The following is a 24,364-nucleotide window of genomic DNA, read 5'->3' as shown; positions in this document are numbered from 1 at the left end:
GAGGAAAGGCATACAGGAGGCGGTCCGGCCAGGAGTGTGCCAGAGCATCCTGCCCCAATGGGCTGGTCGGTTCTGAGAGGGAAAACCACAGCGGGCAGTGTGTGGACGTCTCTGAGGCAAATAGGTCGACATCTGCTCTGCCGAACCTCTCCCATACCATCTGAACCACTGTGGGATTCAGCCTCCACTCCCCCGTAGGGGGCCTTTGGCGTGAAAGCATGTCTGCAGCTGTGTTCTGCACACCTGGCAGATGCATTGCCCTGAGACTTGCAAGGCGAGGTGAGGCCCACTGAAGGAGCCTCTGAGCCTCCCGCAGAGAATGACTGGACCTGGTTCCCCCCTGGTGGTTCACATGATAAACTGTCGAAGTGTTGTCTGACCGAACAAGTACATGCCTCCCTTCCAAAAAGGGAAGGAAGTGCCTGAGGGCTAAGTGTACCGCACGCAGCTCCAACACATTTATGTGCTGGAGCCTCTGCTGAGGACTCCAGGTTCCCCTGACTGTCCTGTGGTTCCAAACAGCGCCCCAGCCCAAGGGGGAGGCGTCTGTTACCACTACCTCCCGACGGGAAGGAAAAGAACCCAAGGGAACACAGCCGGAGAGATAGGCCCTGCTTCTCCAGGGTTTGAGAGACCGGAGGCACTTGCCTGAGACCATCACCATCCTGCCTTGGTGCCTCTTGGGGTCGAGGCCCAAACCATTGACCCACACCTGCAAGGGATGCAGTGAGAGGAGTCCCAGAGGGATGACCGCCGATGTGGCTGTCAATTTCCCCAGTAGCTGGAGAAATAGACCATATGTCAACCTTGTACCTCTCCGAACACGTGAGACAAGGTTGAGGATGTCGTCCACCCTCTGTGGGGAGGGAGAGGCCCTCATCATTACTGAGTCGAGGACGACCCCGATGAACACGATTCGTTGACTGGGCTTTAAACAGCTCTTTGCGAAATTCACAGTAAGACCCAACTGGGTCACATGGGTCAAAAGACACGTCGTGTCGCGGATGGCCTGCTCGCGGGTCGCGGAGCATATGAGCCAGTCGTCCAAGTAAAGGAGAATGCGAATGCCCTTGCTTTGCAGAGGCGAAAGTGCTGCCGCAATGCATCTGGTAAAGATCCGAGGGACGAGTGAGAGCCCGAAGGGGAGAACACGGAACTGGTATGCTTGTCCCTTGAAGGCAAAACGAAGGAACTGCCTGTGGTGGGGTGCTACTGGCACATGAAAATAAGCATCCTTCAGATCGACGCTTGTGAACCAGTCTCCCTCTGAGACCACCTGAAGAACATCTGCTGTGCGAAGCATATGAAAACGAAGAACCTTTATGAACTGGTTTAACTGCCTGAAATCGAGGATGGGGCGAAAGCCGCCGTCCTTCTTCGGAACAAGAAAATAAGTCAAATAGAACCCTCTTGTTCGATCCGAACTTTTTACACACTTGATGGCGCCTTTCTCCAGAAGCACTGAAATCTCCCGCTTCAGAGCCAGAGACCTTAGGGGGTCCTTGACAACAGTCATTTTGACCCCGTTGAACTTGGGGGGTCGATGCCTGAACTGAATACTGTATCCCTTGGAAAGAGTTAACAACACCCAAGGGTCTGAAGTCAGGGTCTGAAGTCAGGGCCTCCCACCGGCTTAGGTGTTGTGGGGAGAAACGGCTGGCACCCGGGTCTAGGTAGTCAGGTCCGACTCCCGCGACCTTTGGGCGGCTTAGGGTGTCGGTCGGCAGGTGGTCCATATCTGGGTGCCCTATCCTTAGGCGTCTGAAAGGCAGGCTGCTGAGGGGCCCTATGGAAACGGCCCTGCTGGAACGAGGCCCTCATGGCAGCCAAAGCCCTGCAGTCACTCGGTAGGTGAAGGAAAGCCTTGGGATCCGGCCAATACCTCTGAAGTTCATTGACGTATGGCTCAGAGGGTGGAACCTTGAAGGAAGATGGTTGAGGGGCATTTCATTGACGTATGGCTCAGAGGGTGGAACCTTGAAGGAAGATGGTTGAGGGGCATGTTTGAAAAAGGCATTAGAGGGAGCAGCCTCTACAGGGGCGGCATCCAACCCGAGCCGTGAGATGGCCAATTGGATGGCCTGTTTAACTGTAGAAAGACTGGCCTCAGCATCCCTCAACGAGTCTGCGCCCGACCCATGAGAGTCTGTCACCGAGGGAAGAGGGGACCCCCCCTCCAGTACCTCCTGTCCCCTTGCTTCATCATCAGTAAAGAGATTCCCAGAGGCTGCAATAGATAGTGTGTCCTCGTCTTGCTGGCTAGCAACCTGGGGCGAAGAAGCTAGGCTATCACTCTCATCGTAGCTCTGTGGTGGTTTTCCGAGCGGTGGCTCTGAAGCAGCAGAGCCAGCAGTAGCTGAGGGACCACCAGGCTGCAGATTAAGAAGGAGGGCCTTAATCTGGGCAAACTCAGAGGCCAAAGTGTCCACTTTAAGGGCCAAAGGTTCAACACCCCTCTGTCTCTTCTTAGCGAAGGAGGCATCATCCAGTGTGTGTCCTCGGCGCTTGGGGCCGGGAGGAGGGCTGTATGCAGGTGTCCCGGAAGGGGGTAACCCAGCTTCAGCAAAGCTACTATCAAATTTGACCAACCTCGCAGTCCTCTCTGCTAATGGCATGCAGGTGCAATTAATGCAAGCATTTTCAGTCAGCGCCTGCCTGAGGTGTTCAATGCCAAGGCACGAAGGGCATCTGTCATGGCCATCCTCTGGGATGAGAAGAGCCATGCAGGAGATACCCAGCACCGTGTCACAGCAAAAGCACCAGCGACGTTGCAGCAGAGCGAGGAAACACTCAGCTATGAATTCCGTCAACCCAGCACCTGTAGTGCCGTAAAGCTGGAGATGTAGCAACAGAGCGAGAAACACTCGGCTACAAATAAGCTAATGATGTAGCAACAGAGCGAAAAAACACTCAAGCCTACAAACCAGTTTGACCGTGGTCAACAAACCTCTTATTTTCTTTTTACAGTACCGTAAGTAGTGTTGCTAACCCCCGAAACAGCCGTCAGAAAGGCGAAAGCACCTCACGAGGACAGTCAGTAACAGGAAAGCTCTGGCTAGCAAATGCAGTAATCAACCCGGCTGAGCGGAGACACTTAGCGGGGATGAAGCACGCCCGCCGGCAATGAAAATCAAGCTACTTACCTGTCGCAGTCCGAGCTGTGGTCGGATACGCACGGCGGGGATGAGCGCCGGCTACGCAGCCTCTGGAGGACGAATTTGTAGCTCCAACCGGTAAGATGTGGTTTCGAGGCTACTGGCGTAGACGGCAAGCTAATACAAACACAACCTGTGCACTAAGGTGAGAAGATGAAAAGGAGACGATTGCTGGGTGCCTGCCCCCTTTATCAGGTTGCTTGCGTCACCCAGGTCACATGACTTTGTTGGTATTATGTCTCGATCTGCGCATGCGCGCGATGCTTATCCAGGTATTTCATACCATCTCTGGCGGTCAGGAAGAATGAAATAGAACAAATAACTCATTACAACCTCACTTTTGTTCTCACCCCCTACTGATCTGAAATCAAACAATCAATCAAATTTCCTTTTCGATTCCTAATCCACAAAGCAGCAAGCTAGCTTGGAAAATGGAAACGTTTACATTTAGTGGCTGGAAATACGTCAAAAACATTGTTGTTCTAGGTAGTGGTACTAAGACTCTTTCCACTGTTACAACAGAGCAACACAGCTGGCACTTGACGTCGATATGACGTCAGTAAGACTCTTTTGTCAGACATATGTTACATTTTGATTGAGATGAAAAACGGGTTGGCAATATTGTAAATGTCTAATGATGTTAGAATTTCACGTTGTGTGAACATTAACATGATAATGTTTTGCAGAAGTTACTTAATAACACAACTTAAAACCAAAAAAAAAAATCAGCATCATCTGTCATCAGTATTCTATATCACATGGATGTTAGCATTAGACGTTGTCCTGACAATCAATTTTGGTCACCTGACATCACGCAAATTCAACCAATTATCAATGTCTAAAGACCTTAGTGGCTAGCTGGGAAATTTCCTGAAACACTTACTATGACAGCATAACAACATGAAGCTCTTAAAGAATTTAAAAAGGGGCAGCATGGCGGTGCAGTGGTTAGCACTGTCACCTCACAAAAGAAAGTTCCAGGTTCTCTCCGTGCCCTAACCCTATCAGAAACATGGTTTTCTCTGGGTCCTCCAGCTTCCTCCCACAGTCCAAAGACATGCAGGTTAATTAGTGACTTTAAATTGCTCGTAGGTGTGAATGTAAGCATGAATGTTTTCTGTCTGTATGTGTCAGCCGTGTGGTTGTCTGGCAACCTGTCCAGGATGTACCCTGCCTCTCGCCCTATGACAGCTGTGATAGTCTCTTGCTCAACTACACACTTGTTACCCACACATTATACTACTCCTACAATGTAATAAGGAAACATGTTAATTGTACTTAAACTCAGCCTTGGCCGTTTCACAAAGTAGTAGTGTGAGCATCAAGTCTTGCATGTAGCATTTTACAAGGTGTTTTCTTTATTTACTCTTTTCTTGCATATGTCACATGGAGCGTAAGGCAGTATGTGTGCGCTTGAAGCCCGCAGGGTCAAGTGTTTCCAACCCTCTGGTTGATTAGCTTGTGTAGCATTAAAAAACATTGCTGCTTTTGGGATTTTAAAGTTGTGTCCTATTACATCGCAATATTGATTTAAGTTCAATTAACTGGTCAGCCCTCCCCACATATAATGCTAAGTGACAGTTTGTGTGCATGTATGTCTTTCTCTGTGCACACCTAGCAAAGCCGACTCCTCTGCTCAGGCCATTGGCATCCCTCAGTATCCGCGTAGAAATGACGTGACCGAAGGGCTTCAGCATGTTCTCCAGCTCCTGCTCATCCATGGACAGCGGGAGGTTCGAGATGTAGAGGTTGGTGGGGTCCTGCTCCTGTTGCTGTTGGAAGAGACAGTGACAAAAAATGTGGAAATAGTTACCATCACTTCATTTGACCTTGCACAGGCATACGTTTCAGTGTCAGAAAGAAGAGAGAAATTGCATATTTCAGTCTAATCTTAGAGGCTTGAACACCGATTGAAAAAGCCTTGGTGTAACCTTGAAAGTAATCATTGGTATTGGGTCTCATAATATAACCCTTTATGGTATTTTTCTTAATAATCAAGCTTAACAAAACTACTCTCTGCGAGATCAGTAGTTCATACATGTAGATATGAACTGTGATAACCAGCACAGATGTTGGATTTCTCCTCAGTTCAGCATAATAAATCCAGACAAGAGATTGCCCTTGTGCTAAGCAAAACAGTTATTTTCCTTTTAAGTGTGTAAAATGCTCAAACTGGAGTAAGAGACATAAAAGAGTGGACTATAACCTTCCACTAAAAGCTAGTTTTGCAGCAGTAAATGTATTAAAGGTTAAGGTAGTAGCATTCAGGTTCTTTATTTCCATATTTATGACTGAATATCCAATTGCAAAAGAAAAAAAAATCTGTGAATTTAACTCAAGTGGCAAACTCTCCTCTAAAGAGGAATAAACATTTCACTGAAAAGGCAGCACACCGGCTTCACACTCAGAACCCCTGAAGCAATAAGGAAACCCCCTCAGGATTCATAGATGTTAACTGAGTTGCATTAATTTTTTTTCAAGGGAATGAGGGAACTTCCTTCTAATGTGCCTCTCAGTTAGTTAGACTGGTATACTTCAATTATTTTTGTTCTGTTTAGCAGCACTCCATTGAAATGATCCTCCGCAGGAGACCAAAAGCCTGTGTGTGCATGAGCGTGTGGAGCTGGAGTGCTGGCAAATTAAAGAGGGATGGATGCAGGAGAGGGTTTGATGGAGGGTGCTCCATTTTGCTACTGAGACAGCCAGAAAGGAAGAGTGACAGAGAGAGAAAAGGGGGCGTGATATACTTATGTTCTATAAATCCTAAATATGTGATTTCCAGACATTATTTCATAATTTCACAAAACTGTGAAAGCTTCTGTTTCATTGTCCATGAGATGCAATGATTCATAATGATGCCTATGTATTCATTCACATCATTGCAAATCTTGATGGTAGTCTACATGCATGTCCAATACAAGACCTCTTGAAGGAGTCCAGCTCTATTACAATAAGTGCCCGAGAAGTGCCTGTAAAGTCTCTGATACATTATATCAGATAGCTCTTCATATTGAACAGTAGTGTCTCACATATTTTATATTCCTCTCATTTCATGTGCAAACTCAAGCAGCAGAAACACAAGTAGCCTCTCCTCTTGTCTCTTTTCTGTCATTCTCCTATCTATGTGAATGAGGTGCTTCAGTTTTGCTTCTTGTGTTTGTGTCTTCTTTCCAGGTTACACGATGGAGAAATGTGGCTCAGGCTCCAGCTGTTTGGCAACACCTGGAAGCTGCTTCACATCATCCTAGATCCATATATGTTCACAGTCTATGTATCATTTTATGATATGGATTGTTTAAATTGTAATTTTATGTTGGTATGATCTCTACACACAACATCTACTGCACATCTGTGCATACTGTGAGAGGAATCTCTCCCCTGTTTCTCTTCCTGAAGTTTCCTGAGGGGGGCAGTTTTTCTTGCCTGGTGATGGTGACAGACGGTGTCATATACCGTACAGATTGTAAAGCCCCCTGAGGCGAAAGTGTGATTCGTAATATTGGGCTATATAAATAAAACTGACTTGACTAGACCCTAACAAGTTACACAGTGACACTGGATCCTGTGTTGTGCTGGAAATGGACACTGTTTGTGCATTTGATTCCACTGTTGTCATGGAAAATGAAACAAATACTAAAGTATGTATAGTGTTTGCTACGCTGTATGCTTCAAATTACATGGTAAGACTCCACAATGTTTAGCTTTTTTTAGTGCTATGTCAAACAACAATATATGTGTGCTGTTGGGTGAATACTCTGTGACAAAAAGTTGTCCTATGTGGCTCATTTTGAGCATAAATATTTCTTTTATCCATGGAGGCTTTTCCTTTGCATGCGCCAGAGCTGTTTGATTTCATGAGTGGGAGTTCCAAGTCTGGCCGACTGTGACCAAAGCCATCTATGTAATCAGTGACTCAGAATAAGGAGAACAGCTCCAGTGAAGAAGTCTGAAGTGTTTTACCTTTCTTTCTGTGTCTGAATATCTCTGTTTGTCAGCAGGGATTTTCCTTTGGCAGAGTGTCCAATACACAGAGTGGCACAGTTGTCTTCCCACACAGGGCAGCAGGCTTTGAATGTAATCTTTTACATTTGTGTGCATGCTTGTGTGTGCGCGCACATTTATGCAAGCAGGGACATCAAAGGCGTAGAGTTATATGTAACAGCTGTGGAACCTGTCATTGATCTTAGACTCATCTTCCTTTAAGAGTTACATCACTGAGATCATCAAGACCTTCCACACAGACCTGGGTAAAATAAAGTTCCACTGCTTCTCAACACAGACCACATAAATATGTTGCTTTTATCAAAGGGCAGGTTCACAATTTTTTAGGCCTGTCTTAAAACAACAGCCTGCCATTTTTGCACAGAACTACGAATGTGACTTTGTCTCCCATCACTTACATTGGAAGCCTTTTCAGAAGGGATCTTCATGTCCAATATGAACTGGGGGAATGACTAGAGCACTTTTATTTATAAAGCCCAGTATCACAAATCACTATTTGCCTCAGAGGGCTATATAACATATGACATCCCTCTGTCCCTGGATCCTCAAAGCAGATATGGAAAAACTTCCCCCAAAAACCCTTTAGCCAGGAAAAAAATAGAAGAAACCTCAGGAAGAGAAACTGAGGAGGAATCCCTTTCCCAGGACAGACAGACGTGCAACAGATGTTATATGGACAGAACAGATCAACATAATAAATTATAGAATTCCATATGTCAAACCTACCCATCTACCTAGTACTACACCTGCCTCCTCAACTACCTCTACACCACCGGACCCTCCCCAGCTGTCATCCATCGATACAGGTTCAAGCTCTTACTGTTCTGTGTTTTAACACTCGGTCGATTCAAGGGGAGCATTCACTGTATGAAGTGTTGTGGCGTGCCACAAAAGAAACAAAAAGAAGATACTCCATGTGTGAGTGATATGTACTTGCACACTTTCCTATAAAATGAGACAACAGAGCAGAGGCAAAGAGGCAGACAAAAAGCAGACCGGCAAGATGTGGGTTGGAGTTGAGCACTGAGACATTGTTAACTTAAACAACCCTTGCATAACTATATTTTTGGCAGCATGTCGCGTGTTACATTGAAATTCATTATTTCAGAGATGGTCCGAGGCGAGAAAAAGTTTGTCAAACTTGGCTTGCAGCCAGCCTCCATATTGTTCGCTGTTGTCCTGAGGTCTCTATTTGTCTTTCAGAACCCTGAAATAAACACATGCTGGTTATAAAGTTTTTGGAAATGCATGAGTTGAAAGTGACTATTAAGAATTTCACAAAGTGATAATTCAGGGAGATGGTTTTCAAAGTAAAACATTTCAGTGAAATAAATTCTGTGGTATTTAAATTTGAACATCAAGTATGCAGGAGTGATTAAATGCCAAAACTTGGTGTTCAGTTGTTGATATATTTCCAATCTTTATGGTAATGACTTGCATCCATACACAACAGGATGATTATCCAAACACACACACACACACACACACACACTAGTAATATTGTTCCTTACCAGATTACATTTACATCACCATCTACGAGACATTTGTTTTTGTTGTGGCTGCAGTGTAGAAAAGAGTGCCAATCGCAGGATCCCATGCCCATACAATGGAGTCAACCTTTGCGTTACGCCTACTTTGGTTTATATATTAGAGACAATGTCAAGAACGACCCTCTCGCCTGCTTCCTACTTTTTCACCTATAGCTGTGCAGTTCAAAGGATGAAATCAGTATGTGCTTAGTGAATATGCAGATTTTGGAGAGGACCGGCGGCACTTAGAAATGCCTTTGAAACTCTTCTGGGGACTGCTTCACATGTTAAATAGCAGTCCACCTCTGTCTTTTGAGACAGCTGGTTTTCACACCTGATGCGAACCATACCAAGAACGCATTACACATGCTCAAGACCACCTTTTCAAGTGGATCGACAAACCGTGCCAGGGTCTAGCACACAGTATTCACGCTAATCAAACAAACTGGACTCCGTGCACCTAGTATTGGTTGAAAACAGACTTAAAAAATCATGAACTTATCCTTTAATTATTTCTCACAAGGCCTAAGCACATTCCAATGAGGCAATTATTAAAGCCTTCAAACATTTGGATACATAATGTAATCAAACATGTCTACATGCTCTACTAATAAAAATTGTAAACTATTCTTTCACTCAGGGTTACAGTTAGTTTTATTTTGCTAACTTTACTTATCAAACAATTTAATTGTGGTGTGTGACCTTCTCAGTTTGTATCTGACTACACTGTGAGCTCTCTGTTTATGAAATCAAGATATATTCTGGTTTGCGAAGGCCTGAACAACTGCCTCATGGGACCTTGCTCATACCCAGCAAGAAACTGCAGCGCAGGGGTTAGATTCAATGAGACTGTGTTATGCACAATAGAAAATAATGTGAAACAATGGCTTAATAAGGCCTGGGTTGAAAACAAGTAAATTTACATACTCAGTTGCTGTGAGAGGGCTGTACGATACAAAGGAGAACTTTTAAGGCTCTAAAAAATATGAATACCCAGGAGAAGATTCAGCAGTGAAACACTGTCTTGAGCTAATAAGGCTAAAGCTCATAAAGGTACCATTGCACATCCAAGGTACAGGAATTCAGTGGAGAAATCACTGGAGAAACTCAAACACACCTATCGCTGCATGTCACACTATTTAAAGTTACAAGTCTCTGAGTTTCTGTCATTCAAACAAATTAGCTCCAGAGCACACCTGAGGCTATGCTCAGCTGTGCGCTTCAAACTCACACTGTGGCTGTGGACTCTGTCATTATCAACAACAACTTGCTCATCGAGACACAAAGGGTTTCAATTTCCAGTCGACAGTTACTCTGTGTGTAGCACAATTTCCTCTGGCTGTCCGTGGAGGCAACACTGACAGAATCCTGTTCTCCCTGTTTGCAAGCCATAAAAAAGATTAAATGGTAAAACAGAAGATTTCCTATCCCTGCGGTCAATGTGGTTGCAAGCTAATTTCATGCAAAGACAATGTGTCTTAAACACAATCTCACAGCGGTTTTCCCCGATTCCAGCAAAAAGTGGGTCAGCTGTTTTGTTTCTGCACACATTTTCCGTACAGTGCGCGGTTACTGGAACAAGGGGGAATGAATGCAGATTTGACGCGAACAAGAGGGAAGCCTTAACCTCTCCTCGGCTCCTCCAGTCGCTGATTATGTGCATGTCTGTGCCTGCCTGAAAATCCATCGCTTCCTTTGTATCATTTATATTGTCTCAATCCGGGGAAATCAAGAGTGAGATGGGTACAAAATCAACAGGGGTGTGTTATTGAAATCACACCACACTTCACTACACCATCTCTCGGCACAGCTGGCTGTGAAAACATTTATTTGCACAAGTACTTCAGGGATATGAACTAAAGTGCTTTGGAGCACCCACATGTGAATGAACTCTGCTTGACTTTGCTCAAAGTTGCCGTTTGCACAAAGTTACTTCTCAGTGATCTCTCACTCTGCATGTTGCAAATGACTCACCTCTCTCCCTCTCACTCTGTCCCCTCTCTCCCTCCGTCTCTTTGTCTCTCCGTCTCTTTGTCTCTCTCTCCCTCTCTCTCTCCCTGTAACATCTGTCATGAGCTGGAAACAGCTTCACACCAACTGTGCCTCTCCCTGACTGTGTAGCCTGCCTGCCAGCCAGTCAGCCTGTGTTTTCAGCCCCATTAAACCTCATTGCTGCATCATTATAGCAGGTCTGCACCTCTTATCATGCTACTTCCTGGTTACCCTGCAATGCAACAACACCTGCTGAAGAGCTAGAGGGTAAAGAGAGGGCAAAAGCAACGGTTAAATACCTGTGGAAAAACACCGGCTGGGTCTGTATGCAAGATGGATGGATGTGAGGTGAGACGGTACTTTAATGTCACATTTCTTTGCAGTCCCGCTTGCATCTTAAATAGCAACACTTCACATCAGAAATGACACATCACTGCCTTCCAAAACAACCCTGAACAGGAATGAGCGAGTATTGAAAATGGATGGATGGAAAGAGGAGGACAAATTAAGTGAAGACATAAGCCAAAGAAATGCTTTGAAAACAACTAGCAGAGCACTTCCATAGAGAAGCAGTATATGATTAGAGAAAAGAGACTTTCTATTCATTACGTGTTGGCTCCTTCCTCTTACCTTTCAAGCTTGTTTTACATGTAATCTTGCTCATTTCCTCTTTTAATCCATCTATTCTTCCTTCTCATGTGCCTACCTTCAGCCCACCTCCTCTCTATCCTTAACTTCCTCCTTTCTCATGCTCCCCCTCCTCCTCCTGTCCTTTCCTCTATTCCCTACTTGCTATTCGCCCCTCCTCTCCCTCAGATTAAAACCTAATCTCCTATAATGGTAGCCTTGCTGTCTAAAATGCTATCTGAATGCTTAATTAATATTTAAAGAGCAAAATTTTCATTTCCTTTCCCTCTTGCCTCCTTGCTCTTTTCCCTCCTCTGTATCTCTCATTTCCCTCTTCACACCATCCTCATCTCTAGTCTCCTTCATTTCCTCCCATTCCTCACCGCACCCTCTTTCTCCCTCCGCATTTCTGCCTTCCTCCATCTTCCTCTTCCTCATGCCAAGTTCTAATCTTTCATAATGATTGTCTGGGTGTCTAAACGCTCTCTAACGGCTTAATCAATACTTAATGAACATACCATAAATACTTTATGAACCCTAAACCCTGAAATCCCCAGGGTTTCATTAGCCATGGAGATATACACTTTTCTCCATCTTCATGGTGACTGGAGGCTCAGTGAAATCAACACTGGATACTGATTACCTCATCATTTAGTCTCTGGTCAGTTCATACTGTGTTTCTGTGGGCATGGAATTCGGCTGCTGCCTCTAATGTGTGTGTGCGTGTGTTTGCTCTGTGTTTTAGGAATTAGACATGTCTATGTGAGACGTTCTAGGATATATCTTTATTGCCCACCAGGGTAAAAATTTGTTAATGGAAGCTGGTGTTAAATTAGTCAGCTTTGCATATAATGTATGTCCTTTCAGTTATACAGGTCTTAACACATCACCCACATGTTAAAAATCTCAGCTTTTGTTAATTTGTCTGTTACACAGCTTTACATTTCTTGCTGGGTTTTATTTATCTACATGTATTACAGAACATGGAAATATCTAACCATGATCAGAATTTCGGATGTGTTGCTGCGTGTTTCAGCCACCTAAAGGCCACTGCAATGCCGTGTTTTTGCAAGTTAAGAGATCCCACAGCTTGCGGATGTACCGCCTGCACTATTCATCAAATGAGGAGCCACAGCTGGTTATTTCTTCTATGTGTTTGTGTGTTAAATGTCTCCAGAGAATCGGCTTTAATACGCATTAATACAAAAAGGGCATGGACTTTATCGCTGTTGTCACATCCCTTCATCTTCCAAGAAATAACAATTTTTCAAGCAGTAAAAAAAGAAGACTTATCCATGCACTTTGAAATTTTTACACCAGTTTTTTGCTGTGGTTAATTGGCCACAAAGGTCATTTACCTTCGCTAACTTTTTAAGGATGAAGCTCGTGCTCAAGCATCACCAGAACTGGGGTTAGAGGCTTTTCAAGTGATGGCATACTTATAAAAATATTCAGAAGCTGAAAAGCTGTTTTCCACTCTGTGGCTCTCTAGTGGCTGTGAAGTGGCAAAGAAACCCTGACTATTCAAAGAAACGGCATCACACTTGACTAAGTGAGAGACTGACTATGTTTCAATGTTTAATTCAATTTCATGACGGGCAGAACGTTTTTCCTCCCTCTGGCTCCCAACACTGCCTGCGTCTTCACACTCTGCATGACTCATTTAAAGCAATAAGAGAGGCCTTTCTAGATAATGGGGACTACACACACACAGCTCTCATATTCTCTAGTCACATGTGCAGTTATTACTCATTTCACCCACTTATTTGCATGTTTGCTTCTCCAACCTCAATCTTTTATTTCTTTTTTTTTTTTTTTGCTTTCGCATGCTCTCCACTGTCCTCTCTTTATCATTGCAATTGTAGCATGGCTTCTTCCCTTCTCAGACCATCTTTCTCTTTTTTTCCCACTCAGACAGTCTCTACTGTGTGTATTAAAAGGCCAGTAATTCATCACAGAGTCAGAGCAGAGTGCAGTCCCTGCTGCACACCAGTGTGCAGGCTGCTTGTCTGCCAGCCGTCCAGAGCTAGAATCAATCACCCAAACCTGAGACACTGAAACCATCAGGGAGGGTCAGACAGAGATAGAGGAGAAAGAGAGAGATGGAGAGAAAGCTGGAGGGAGGGAGAAAGGCTGGAGGTGGACATATAGAGAGACAGAAAAAGCCCTGGGTGGATTAAATAAACACTTCCTGGGCTGAATGCAGATCAGGGTTGATCAGTGTCAATTGCCCTTGGGTGTGATTTGAAGGAAAAGATACTAGATGGATAGATGCCTAGATAGACTAAACAACATCCGGGCGTGATTGTAATGTTACATCTGTCGCGCAGTGTTTTTTTTTTTTTTTTTTCATGTTGATGTAGCTGTTTATTCTTCAGAGCGACCACTCAAACACAACTTATGAGTGTGGGCCTGATTCCTGAGAGCTGAGTAGAAGTGGTGTCATTTCCTGTGGTTATGTGGTTGTTGTAACTTCTTGATGGCTTGGTCCCAGACTGTTTTCAGCCAAAAACCCAAATGTGGCATTTAGACTCATTGAAAAAATATGATGTGTCTTATCTTGTGGGGACCCACCAGAAACAGGCTTTTGATCCATTTTGGGTTTAAAATTACAATTTTGGCCAAATGGGAAAATGTCTGAGCGGCCACTGAGGGAAGCCAATTGAGAAAAATACATTTTTTAAGAGCTATGCTATGAAATATAAAACACATGCTTATGGACATAGGCAGAAAAAGAGTTATTTAGATTAGACTGTTGAGACCCACGGCAACTAACCATGCCAAGGCACTGCTGCAACACATAAAACCCATGTACAAGGATTACACACACAGATGACTACAAATAACAGGCATAATGCTTTAAAAACATACTCAGTGTGAACAGTACACACACATTCCCTCTCTCAGCTCTTTTTCTTTTCTCTCTCTTCTCTTCTGTAGTACTGAATGCTGTAATCAGGGCTAATGGGACTCAGCTGTTGGCCAGTCTAATTACCTGGAATGCAGACGGATGATCTGGGAGACAGGCCTACACAAAAACACACACCAAACACACACAGTCAAACGCCTTTCATAGACACGTATTTTTCTTTCATGCACCTGCCATTCAAAGAAGAATGCGTGTGAGTCAGCATGAGCTTGTTTATATGTGGTGTGTGTTTCTTTGTGTTAACAGAATAAACATAAAGTATGCATTTCTTAAAGGTCAATAAAAAACTAAGGCAAAAATTTCCATTTCTTCTCCAAGTCAGGAATTCCCATAGCGAACCGCCTGGCAGAGAAAAGCATGTTGCTAAATTCACACAGAACGTCTCCAGTCTTTATGTCTCCGTGTTTTTATTAACCAAATAATTCTAGTTATTTTCAGTCTGGGACATATTTCCCATCGCTTTCACTCATGCTGTTTATTTCTTTCCAAGTTCTCACTCATTTCACAAAGGCTAACCTCTCTAGAAAGGTGAAGTGGATGGATTCTAAAACAATTACTCAATGCTAAAGCATAAGTGAAATAACCTTGAGTGAAAATTCAAAATACTTTCTACTAAGAGATACTGTCTAAGCATTTTTAGTGGCATGAAAGAGCAGCATGTGAAGAGCTCTAAAACTCCTACAAAGTTCATTATAAAGGGATCAAGAACTTGTATCTTTTAGAGTCCAGATGGGGCTGATTAAATGGTGTCCAGAATATAAAACATTCAACAACAACACAAACATTTTCTGTCTCAGGATAATAACAGTGCATCCCAGCCCACAGATCCAATTAGTGCATACTAAAGAACAACAGAAAAAAGATTGAGTAGACTTGAATGTTCATGAAAAGAGTGAGATTTTCAAACAAATCTTTTGCATGTCTGATAAATGTGTCTCAGTGTCATTCGAGGCCTCGTCAGCCTGATGTCGTAGTGTCTGCCTGAAAAGAGAGCAGGCTTCAGGGAAATCCTCGCTCTAAATGATTAATGGAGTCTAGAACCAACGAAGGGGAGTTGTCTCTGACTCTGCAGGTACACACCCTGTTGACGCCTCTGAGAGAGCTGTGTGTGTGTGTGTGTGTGTGTGTGTACGTCAGTCCACATTTGAAGCTGCACCATCACAGTGAGTTCTGTTTTGAGGCAGTTCAGAGGGACTCATTAACGACAGCAGCTACACATACACGCATACAAAGAGACATAAAAAAATAAAATAAAAAGCATACACAGCCATAAACAGAGGTGTCACACTAGGCTGAGATAATCAAGGCAGGAGGAAGAGAAGCATGGATGAATGAAAATTAAATAGATAAGAAGAGGAAGTGAGGAAGAGGGGGAATAATAAACAGAACAGAAAGATTGATGTGTAGAATGTACCTGCAGCTTAACAGTATTATTCGGACATTATGCAAAAATAAAAATAATAACTATAAGGACTCTAAGGGAGCACAGACCTTCGCCAAGGCCAAATGCCCTATCTCTAAATTCTGAAGCTGCAATATACAACATCCTTCTACACTGTAAGCTACTGGGTCAGCCGCGTGTGGGTGAGCGGCGTTCATACGACTGCTGATAATGCCACCCGCCACCATGGGTTGGGATGGAGTTGTTGTGGAAGCATATGCCCACCCTCTGGTCCCTAACCCCCAGGTCCGTTGTAACATTGTTAACTCTGTCAGCACTGTTGCCATTGTTGGGACTACACTGCTAGCCTCCGTCATTTCGGCTAAGCCACCTCCATGTTTGTTTGGGACGTCTGAGGTGAGAATCCCGGCTAAGACGCGTATTGCCAGATTAGCTAAAATGAAAAATAATTTTTGTATCCACCCCATAATTTGGATTAGCTTCGAAAATGAATGGGTCTCTTTCTTAGTCCATGCTACACTCTTCCATCAAGTCTTATGAAAATCAGGCCAGTAACTTCCATGCAATCCTACCAACAACCAAAGAGACAAACCAACAAAGCTAACCCAAAAAATGACTTCCTTGGCGGAGGTAATAACACTATTATAAAAGAAAACATAGTTGTAATAGAGATAGATCAAGGGGGACCTGAGAAAACTGAGAGAAAGTCCTCATATAAAAGAATGTTTCAAGAATGGTTTGACAGTGATTCAGCACGAAAAGGGGGTTCATCCTATGGTTATAAAGTGAGAATCTCAGGATGTGTTGAACATAACAACTAATATCTTGCAGCATCTTGACTATGCAATACCTTAAAATCAACAACACTGATGTAAACACTTATTGACAATCATTGAAGAGACCTCTGTAATGTGTTCTTGTCTCTTGGAAGTAGTTAAAAGCTGAGCACCATGATGTTGAAAGCACAATATCATATAAAGCATGGACTACTTTTTCAAGACATGTGGTGGTTCAAAATGACTTGGCTATAGTTGAGGGAAACAAGATTTCACCCCTCTAGCTACATTTTAATCACAAAAGAAGTTAGAGTAAATTATTAAACATATGTCCATAATATACAACCACTTGTGAGAAATTTCAGCTGCAGTGAAGTAAACTAACTCTAGTACAGCTGTAGTCCCAGCTATGTTGAGAAAAAAACAAGGCATCCACTACAAAAAGCAAAAACTACGGCCAAAGCTAACGGACTAGCTAACAACATGGATACACCAGCTCTCGAGACAGGGGGTCTTGTCTATCTGAGCTGGAGAAGACCTGCGTTGCCATCTCCTCCAAATTGCAAGCTTCCGTCACACCCATAAACCAATCCCTACACGTGCTTAGCAAAAAACTTGACAAATATGAGCCTCACTTTGCTGAGACGGAGGAAGCCAAATGTAAATGGTCTTTTTTTGAGAAGAGGGAGAGGTTAAACAAGGAATTTTGTGTTACATTGACTGACTGACCAGGTTTTAAGGCAATATAAAGTGGTATATCATCAGCAAAGTAATTTAAGAAGGATCCTGTGTGATATATGAGGTCCAGTAGCAGCACTATATGTAGAAAATAAAAGAAGACCCAAAACTGATCCCTGAGGTACACCAAATGTAAGGGTTCAGAGCTGGAAAACCTCTATAACGGCAAGAGAAAAACCGCTCCAAGCAAGGTAGCATGAGATTATTTTTGAGTACTTAATGTCAACATTTTTTTCAGGCAATAAATAAGAATAGTCAATGGAATCAAATAAAAAAAAGATTTGAAGTGAAACATCAGTAAGCAGTTGCCTACAGATCTTTTTCACATTTCTGGGTCGGTTTCGTTATTTAGTGCTGCACCTTCTTATTCTCTCTATACCAGGAAACAAACATCATTTTTTAACTTGAGTCAGTTATGTAAACATACTATCTCTCTGATGCAGCTTTAATAATTGATTTTAGTCTGAGTCGGATAGTCTTTTTTCATCAATAGGCACCAGTTTTATGTCTCCACAGCTTATTGCTAAAGTCACCACTTTGCACACCAGTGGTATTTCTGTTTTACTGGACAATATCTTGTAAGGAGTGACAGAAAATGTGTGGGAGAGAGAGGATGAGAAGTGGTCAGCCGGTCAAGAGCGAGTCTCTAATCTTGCAATCCTGGGCGCATGGCCTGCAGTCTACACTGGGACCCTGCATTACCTACTCTAACAGAATAAAGGCAGGTTTAACTCTGCTCCTAAAATGACTCATACTACCTCTTCTATTTCCCCTCACTCTCTTCTCCTTTCACCGAATTGCTCCTTGATTGCCTGTCTGTATCAGAGCATTTCATTAGAAAAATGCAATATACTAGAAGGCCTGCTGGATTGTTGGATTATCATTGAGGAAGCACGTTCTTGGATAAGGAAGGAGAAAATTAATAAAGAAAGTTTTTTAGACAAACTTATTGAATACAGGTTTTTTTCTTTCTTTTGTTTCTGGCGTCTTTTTTCCCCTGCTAATGGCACGTGGCTTGTCCTCAGACAAATTATTGGGAAATGAAGTTAAGAGCCACAGCCAGAGAGAAAACAAATTAAAGGGAAACTGCAAAATTAAAAAAAGTTCTCGAAAAGTGCAGGGGAGGAGTAGGTTTGTGCTCTCGGCACTGCAGTGATTAAAACATAAAGCACTGGCTCAGACACAAGAATCACATTGGCTCTGAGGGAAGAAAGAGGCACTCTTAATTCTGACCGAAGTTGCTGTTTTTTCCCTCATTGTGTCATGTTACATACATGCCCATGGGGAAATGCTGTCTGAAAATTTGTATGGGAAAATTACAGCAAAACCCCCCCCCAAAAAAAAACATAAAAACAATTCACAGATTAAATGTTCATCCATGTCTTAGTGATGACTGCAGAAATCCCACCATGCATCTGTTGTATCCTGCATTTGAACATTTGTCAATTTTCAAAGCAATTCCTCTTGAGAACCAGCGAACAAAAGTCAATGTTAGAGTGCAAATGAGGGGCTTTAAGGCAAAGGCTACAACCTTATTCTCATCTTAATTGCACCGCAATATAAGTCTAAAAATGAGACTGTCATATCATCCAAGGGCGTATAACACTTGCAGCACTTATAAAAGTTACACAAGCTGGTTGACTTGCTGTATTATGGGGAGTTAAGCTGTCCATGTCCACCCACACCTTCTGCTGGCCTCGGCTATTAAGTCCTGGAGGAGACGAATGCTGGTTTACACTTCAATAAAAGACCTTTTTCATCAACTCTGCCGTTCTCCCTACATCTGTCACGCTGGCAATCCCACCATCAAGGTCAAGCATGTGCATGTGGGCGAGTATGTGTGAATGAATTTGTGTGTTGTAAGACAGCAAGTATGACCTGAGTGCAATCAAAATAAAGGTAATAAGTTATTTTCCCTGCATGCATTTTCCTAGTGACTCCAGGGGCTTCAAACGGGAGAATTTCAAGGCTAAAATATGTATCTCTCATTTGTTATTCAATCATCCCTAATGGCTATTAAAGTTTTATTTACCTTTAGCACCATTGTTTGTGTTTTTCCTGTTTCTGTCTTCATCATTCTAAACACATCCTGTTCTAGGGATTTGTTAGACTTAACAATGTATTGATTTAACAACCGCAGCTATGTATACTTGGTTGATTTTCACACAGAGTAATATCAGTGACTGAGCAGTGAAGTCAGGGTTAGTGGAGTCTCTGCCTCTAATACAAACTAATACAAACACACGTTCAGAAAAAAAAAGGGTGTGCACGTGTGCATGTTGTGTATTTTTGCGCTTACACCTGACACTATTTCATCCTGATCAATGCTTTTCTCCCACACACCCAAAGCCAGAAAGCCATGGCCTGTTGCCATGGTTATCTCTATTTGAAACCGGAGGGATTAACCTCCAGGGGGATGGCTTGGGAGACAGTGAGAGGGAGATGGAGAGAGAGAGAGAGAGAGTGAGAAAGATGAGCAAAACAAGAGGGGAAAAGTGAGAGAAAAACAACTACTGGCGAGAAGAATATAATGACAGAACTTTACCAAGCCGACAATAATATAAGGACAGAGATATAGATGGATACATGGGTAGGATTGGAGAGGTTAACAGGTTATGTCCTAATAGCATACTGTCTTGTGCATTACATAATTGCTCAACAATATACAACCACAGCATTTTAACAAAATAAACAATAGCCAAACACAAAATGTTATGTGAATGACTTTATTTACTTCTACTACGCTGCCAACTTTATTCTTTTCTTAAATTTTGTTTTGGTTTGGATCGGCTTAGTTTGCTTTAGCCATGCAGAAACCACTGGCCTGGATTTCAAAACTAAATATTGGGATTCTCCCACTGAGATGTTGCTTTTCAACTGGCTGTCGTTATACTTTGTTATATAAAAGCAACAAAATGAAGCCGCTGCATCACACTCTCGGTTCAGCAAAGGATCCTCTTTCTCAAACGTAAGCATGAGTTTGAACCCCTCGCCTTTTGGTTGAACAACAGTCTCTGTGCTACAGACGACGCATTCAAAGTAACATGTAGGGGAATTAATTTAATATGCTGGCAGAAAATAAAAGCATGTAAACTGTACCAGTTTTTCATCAGAAGGTGGCTTTTTGAAGATACAAGTTCTTTGCAGTACGCAGGCTCTCTGAAGATGTGCTTGTGTGGTGCTCAGATGTGAGAGCAGAGATTTTCTCGCCGTCTTTAGATGTTGGGACGAGGGCACAGTGGGGCCAGCTGACAGCTTGGCGGACCAAGGTTATTTACTTTTAGAAAGGGAAAACCAGCCTGAGTCAGCAAATACTAAAGGGCAGCCACACACACAAACACACAGGCTCATGCAAAGGCACATGCACATGCACAGACATCGACATCTAAATCTCTGGTAAGTGCTCACACAGATTCCATCCACACACAGTGCTTCAACACACACATACACACGCACACACACACACCGCCAAGAGGTTAAGTAGGCTCATCGCTGGAACACCATTGAGAAAACAGCAGCCTAATTATCATCATATCCTCCACCAAGGACACCTCATGACAGCACACTCACATTCAACTATTCATTTTACCTGTACAAACCACATCCTCCCCTCTTACAAAGCCATTAGGCTCTAACAAGGGTCCTTAAACACTTCCAGCCAAAATTGAGCAGCTTTAGTGTCCTCCCGAGACAGTGCCTCGTTAAAGCTCCGTCATATGAGCACCCACCACAAACTGGCCTGTGTTCTATTTCGGCTCCCAGCAGTGCCATAACACCAAATTTTACTAACTAATGCAGTGCCCATTCAGTACGTGCCTGTTCAAAACAGGCCGACTGTTTGGCCTCCCGTATTGCAGCTTTCTCTAAATGATTATCCAAACAACTTCACACTCCACACTGCATTTTTTTTGGTTCCTGAGCAATACATCTGCCAGGACATGCACGTCATTTGCTAATAGCTAGGTATTTGGGACTGGGCTATTTCCAGGGACAAAGCGTTCATTGTGAGAATTACTTCACTGATGCTTGAAATGTTTGACTTTGCTATGATGCAACATCTCCACTCTCTTTTCCATCATCTGTTCTTGAATGTAATGTAACGAGTGATGGAGAGCGAGCTGTACTTGGCATGCCATCTGTGTAACAGTTAATAGGGGTCCTTTCTCTATTCACTGCAGTGTGTATATAACACGCCGCTAATAAATATGTACCATTTATCTCAAGAGCTTGCACTCCACACTGCACTTCCTTGAATCCTCAGCAAGACGCCCTCCAAGTGTGAAGTGGATTGGATTAACGGTTGTCAAGAAAATCAGACAGACAGACAAAGACTCCTCCCATTTTAGTTGGATATAACATCTGATAACCAAGATCCCATTACTAACCAGTCAACCAATTAATAATGACCTTATCGCTACCACAGGCTTATACACACCACACACACACACACACACACACACACACACACACACACACACACACACACATAAAGAACTGTAAGCAGTAATTACGTATGATTTACTATAATAGCATGCATAGGAGCATGGACCCAAGCACCTCTATATTTAACATTCATAGGAGCAGCCAGGAATTTTTATCCACTTGCTGGACCATGGCTGCTAATGTCCAATTTGCCCTCTCTAGCCAGAATGTGAATGTTCCTGAAAAAGGACTGCCAGTAGCAGTCAATTGGCTCTTCTAAGCTCGTGCCACATTTTATCATTTTCATTTTTAGCTGCAACATGGAGGTAAGCCTGCAAAACTACATCATTATTAGTCATTATTATTACTGAAGAATTATTACAGTATTATTGCTCTTTTTTCCCCTTGAAGCAGTCTTATCTCAACATTATCCAGAAATTAAGATTTCATGACCTTAACTTTTAGAGTGACTGTTGCTCCATTAACTCAACCTGACACTTTACAGAAGCGATTATACAGTATGCTATCTCTTACATCCTGCGTCAAATAAACTGAACATGAGACATATCAGTCAGAATAATCATCATGCTTCTTGCTTTTTCCTTGAACTCTATATAAGTTAACCAATAGATGGCAGTTTAATCATACACTGTTAGATAGATTTCTTGTGTGTAGAATATGAGAAGAGAACTGATTGAGTGCCTTATTATGAGCCAAAGTGTAGCTTAAATTGCTCAAATTGTTTGGGATGCAGTAAGATGTTTTTTACTGAAAAAAGTAAGTGTTTTGCATCTGTAGTTAATACAGCTGAACCTGGAAAGTACTAAAGAATAGACTGACATGGTGAATTTACTGTAAGGAGCTCACTGCAATCACTTTTATAGTGACTGAGTAAAATATTCTGAAATTTAATGATTGAATCCATTTGATTTATTAGTTTGGATGGTTAACATTTATTTGGGAACAAAGGACGTTCAACAGATCCAAAAATGGTCAATCAGAATCTCGTTAATTTAATCGTGATTTATAGCTTTCATAATGTAACACTGTTATTACTTTTTTATGAGCAAGTTGGTAAAATCGGACTCCAGTCCGTCTGGATGACGTAAAAGGATTGGTTCACCCAAATCATAACAGATCTTTTCTAACTTACTGATATCAAGCCATGCAAATGAACATCCCGCTGAACCCTGTTCAACCTTTTCAACTCTGTAGGAAAAAAAGGAGCAAATAGTCAAATGTTTGTATTGGACAGCCACAGCTGATTTGACTGACATAATTCAAACTCAGGTACCGCCCTAATCCTAGCCCTTCTTGTGTGTAAAACCTCACTGTATGTACTGTATCTATTTTGCAGAGCAGTGTAAGAGAACACAAAGCTAAAGGTGCATTTTAACCATGCAAGTACCTCCGTTCTCCCCAGAACCACAGATCCATTACTGCTGAATTATAAAGCCTTGGTTTTATTCTGAATTCTAAGCAAGAAAACAGTTCACCTTTTGCTGCAGAGACATACACATGCACGCAAATCTTTCATCTGAGTAAATGTTAAAAGGACCAGCAGGCATTGCAGGTGTCTCGCTCCACCATCATCATGATTCCTAGAGCATCTCTGTTTAGATCGACAAAGACAACTGACCCTGAGGAACTCAGCGAAGAAACTTTTCAAGAGGAAGAAGTGCAATGGGGATGTGTGATTGAAAGAAAATGAAAGACAGGAGAAAATAAAGAAAAAAGAAAGACAAGTGAAGAGGTAGAGTCGACAGGCTGATAGGCACAGCAAGGGAAAAAGCCTCATTGGTTTTCAGTGGGCATGTGCAGACTCAGACGTACTAAAAGGTTACAGCATTTGATTTGTGATATTCTACTCTGAAAGCTCTCTCTCCCTGTCTGGAGGAGCAGTTTGGCTACTGCTGTCCACAAAGTTTGATCGATGGCTGAATTATGCCATCGGATTGTGAATCTAGCCGACTCTGCTGTCTGCCCAATGATAAACAACAAACATGCCTGGCCACCAATAACAATGAGAGATGTGAGGACCGAGCAGCCAATCAGAAAATAGACTTAATAGTGTCCCCATAAAATAGGGACATTTCAGTCAGCCGCTCCTACTTCCATTAATATACTTCATTCATATGTATTCCAAAGCGTGTGTGGAATACACCCTTTTCTTCCTCAGACCCTTCTTTTCTTCAAGCCTTTTATTTCCTTCCTGTACTTCTTCCTTCTCCTTGATCACTCTACATTCCTCCCTCTCGGAGTTCAAGCTGCCCACTCCATATTCACTCCATCTCTTTCCATCCTCCCTCGCTACAGTTGGGCTTCCCACACCCTCCCCTCCATCAATCTCTGCATGCACCCTCCCTCGCTCCAGCAGCCCACTCAAAGGCTAATTCCACAGAGGGAAAGAATGTGAGGAGAGGCGTTTTATAGTGTTTTCCAGTTATCTCCGTCCTTATAGAGCTGTTCTCAACCCAGCTCCATCAAACCAAGCACCACCCCCACTCTCCAGCTGCCTACTCCATTCCTCCTCTCGTTCGTGGCAGTATTTCCCTCATTCCTCTTTGTTTTCCATCCTCTCTGGGGTAATGCTGAGGTGATACTGATTTTGAAGGGTTTCAATCCTAAGTGAGGCATTCGCCAGTTGAACAACTTCTTTCTATAAAGGTTGACTCCATCTGCATTCTTTTCTGGGTTTTTCTAATAAAAGCGCCCACTCAGCTGTTAGCAAAAAGCAGTGACATAGAGCACTGATAATAATAATTTTGAATGGGGTTGTATGAGGTCCTTAT

At 42.9% G+C, this 24,364-nt stretch overlaps 1 protein-coding gene across 3 annotated transcripts in view; it reads right to left on the bottom strand.

Annotated features, from left to right (window-relative positions):
• LOC126392524 (RNA-binding motif, single-stranded-interacting protein 3-like) overlaps window positions 1–24,364 on the bottom strand; it is a 152,803-nt gene that overhangs the window by 48,539 nt on the left and 79,900 nt on the right. For all 3 annotated transcript variants that reach the window (XM_050047955.1, XM_050047957.1, XM_050047956.1), the window contains exon 5: window positions 4,770–4,927. In XM_050047955.1, the coding sequence (XP_049903912.1) occupies window positions 4,770–4,927 (158 nt within the window). The remainder of the gene's footprint in view (window positions 1–4,769; window positions 4,928–24,364) is intronic.

This window comes from Epinephelus moara, chromosome 6 (genome assembly GCF_006386435.1).
Source record: "Epinephelus moara isolate mb chromosome 6, YSFRI_EMoa_1.0, whole genome shotgun sequence".
Classification (NCBI taxonomy): Eukaryota; Metazoa; Chordata; class Actinopteri; order Perciformes; family Serranidae; genus Epinephelus; species Epinephelus moara.
This window is presented reverse-complemented; position numbering and strand designations above follow the sequence as displayed.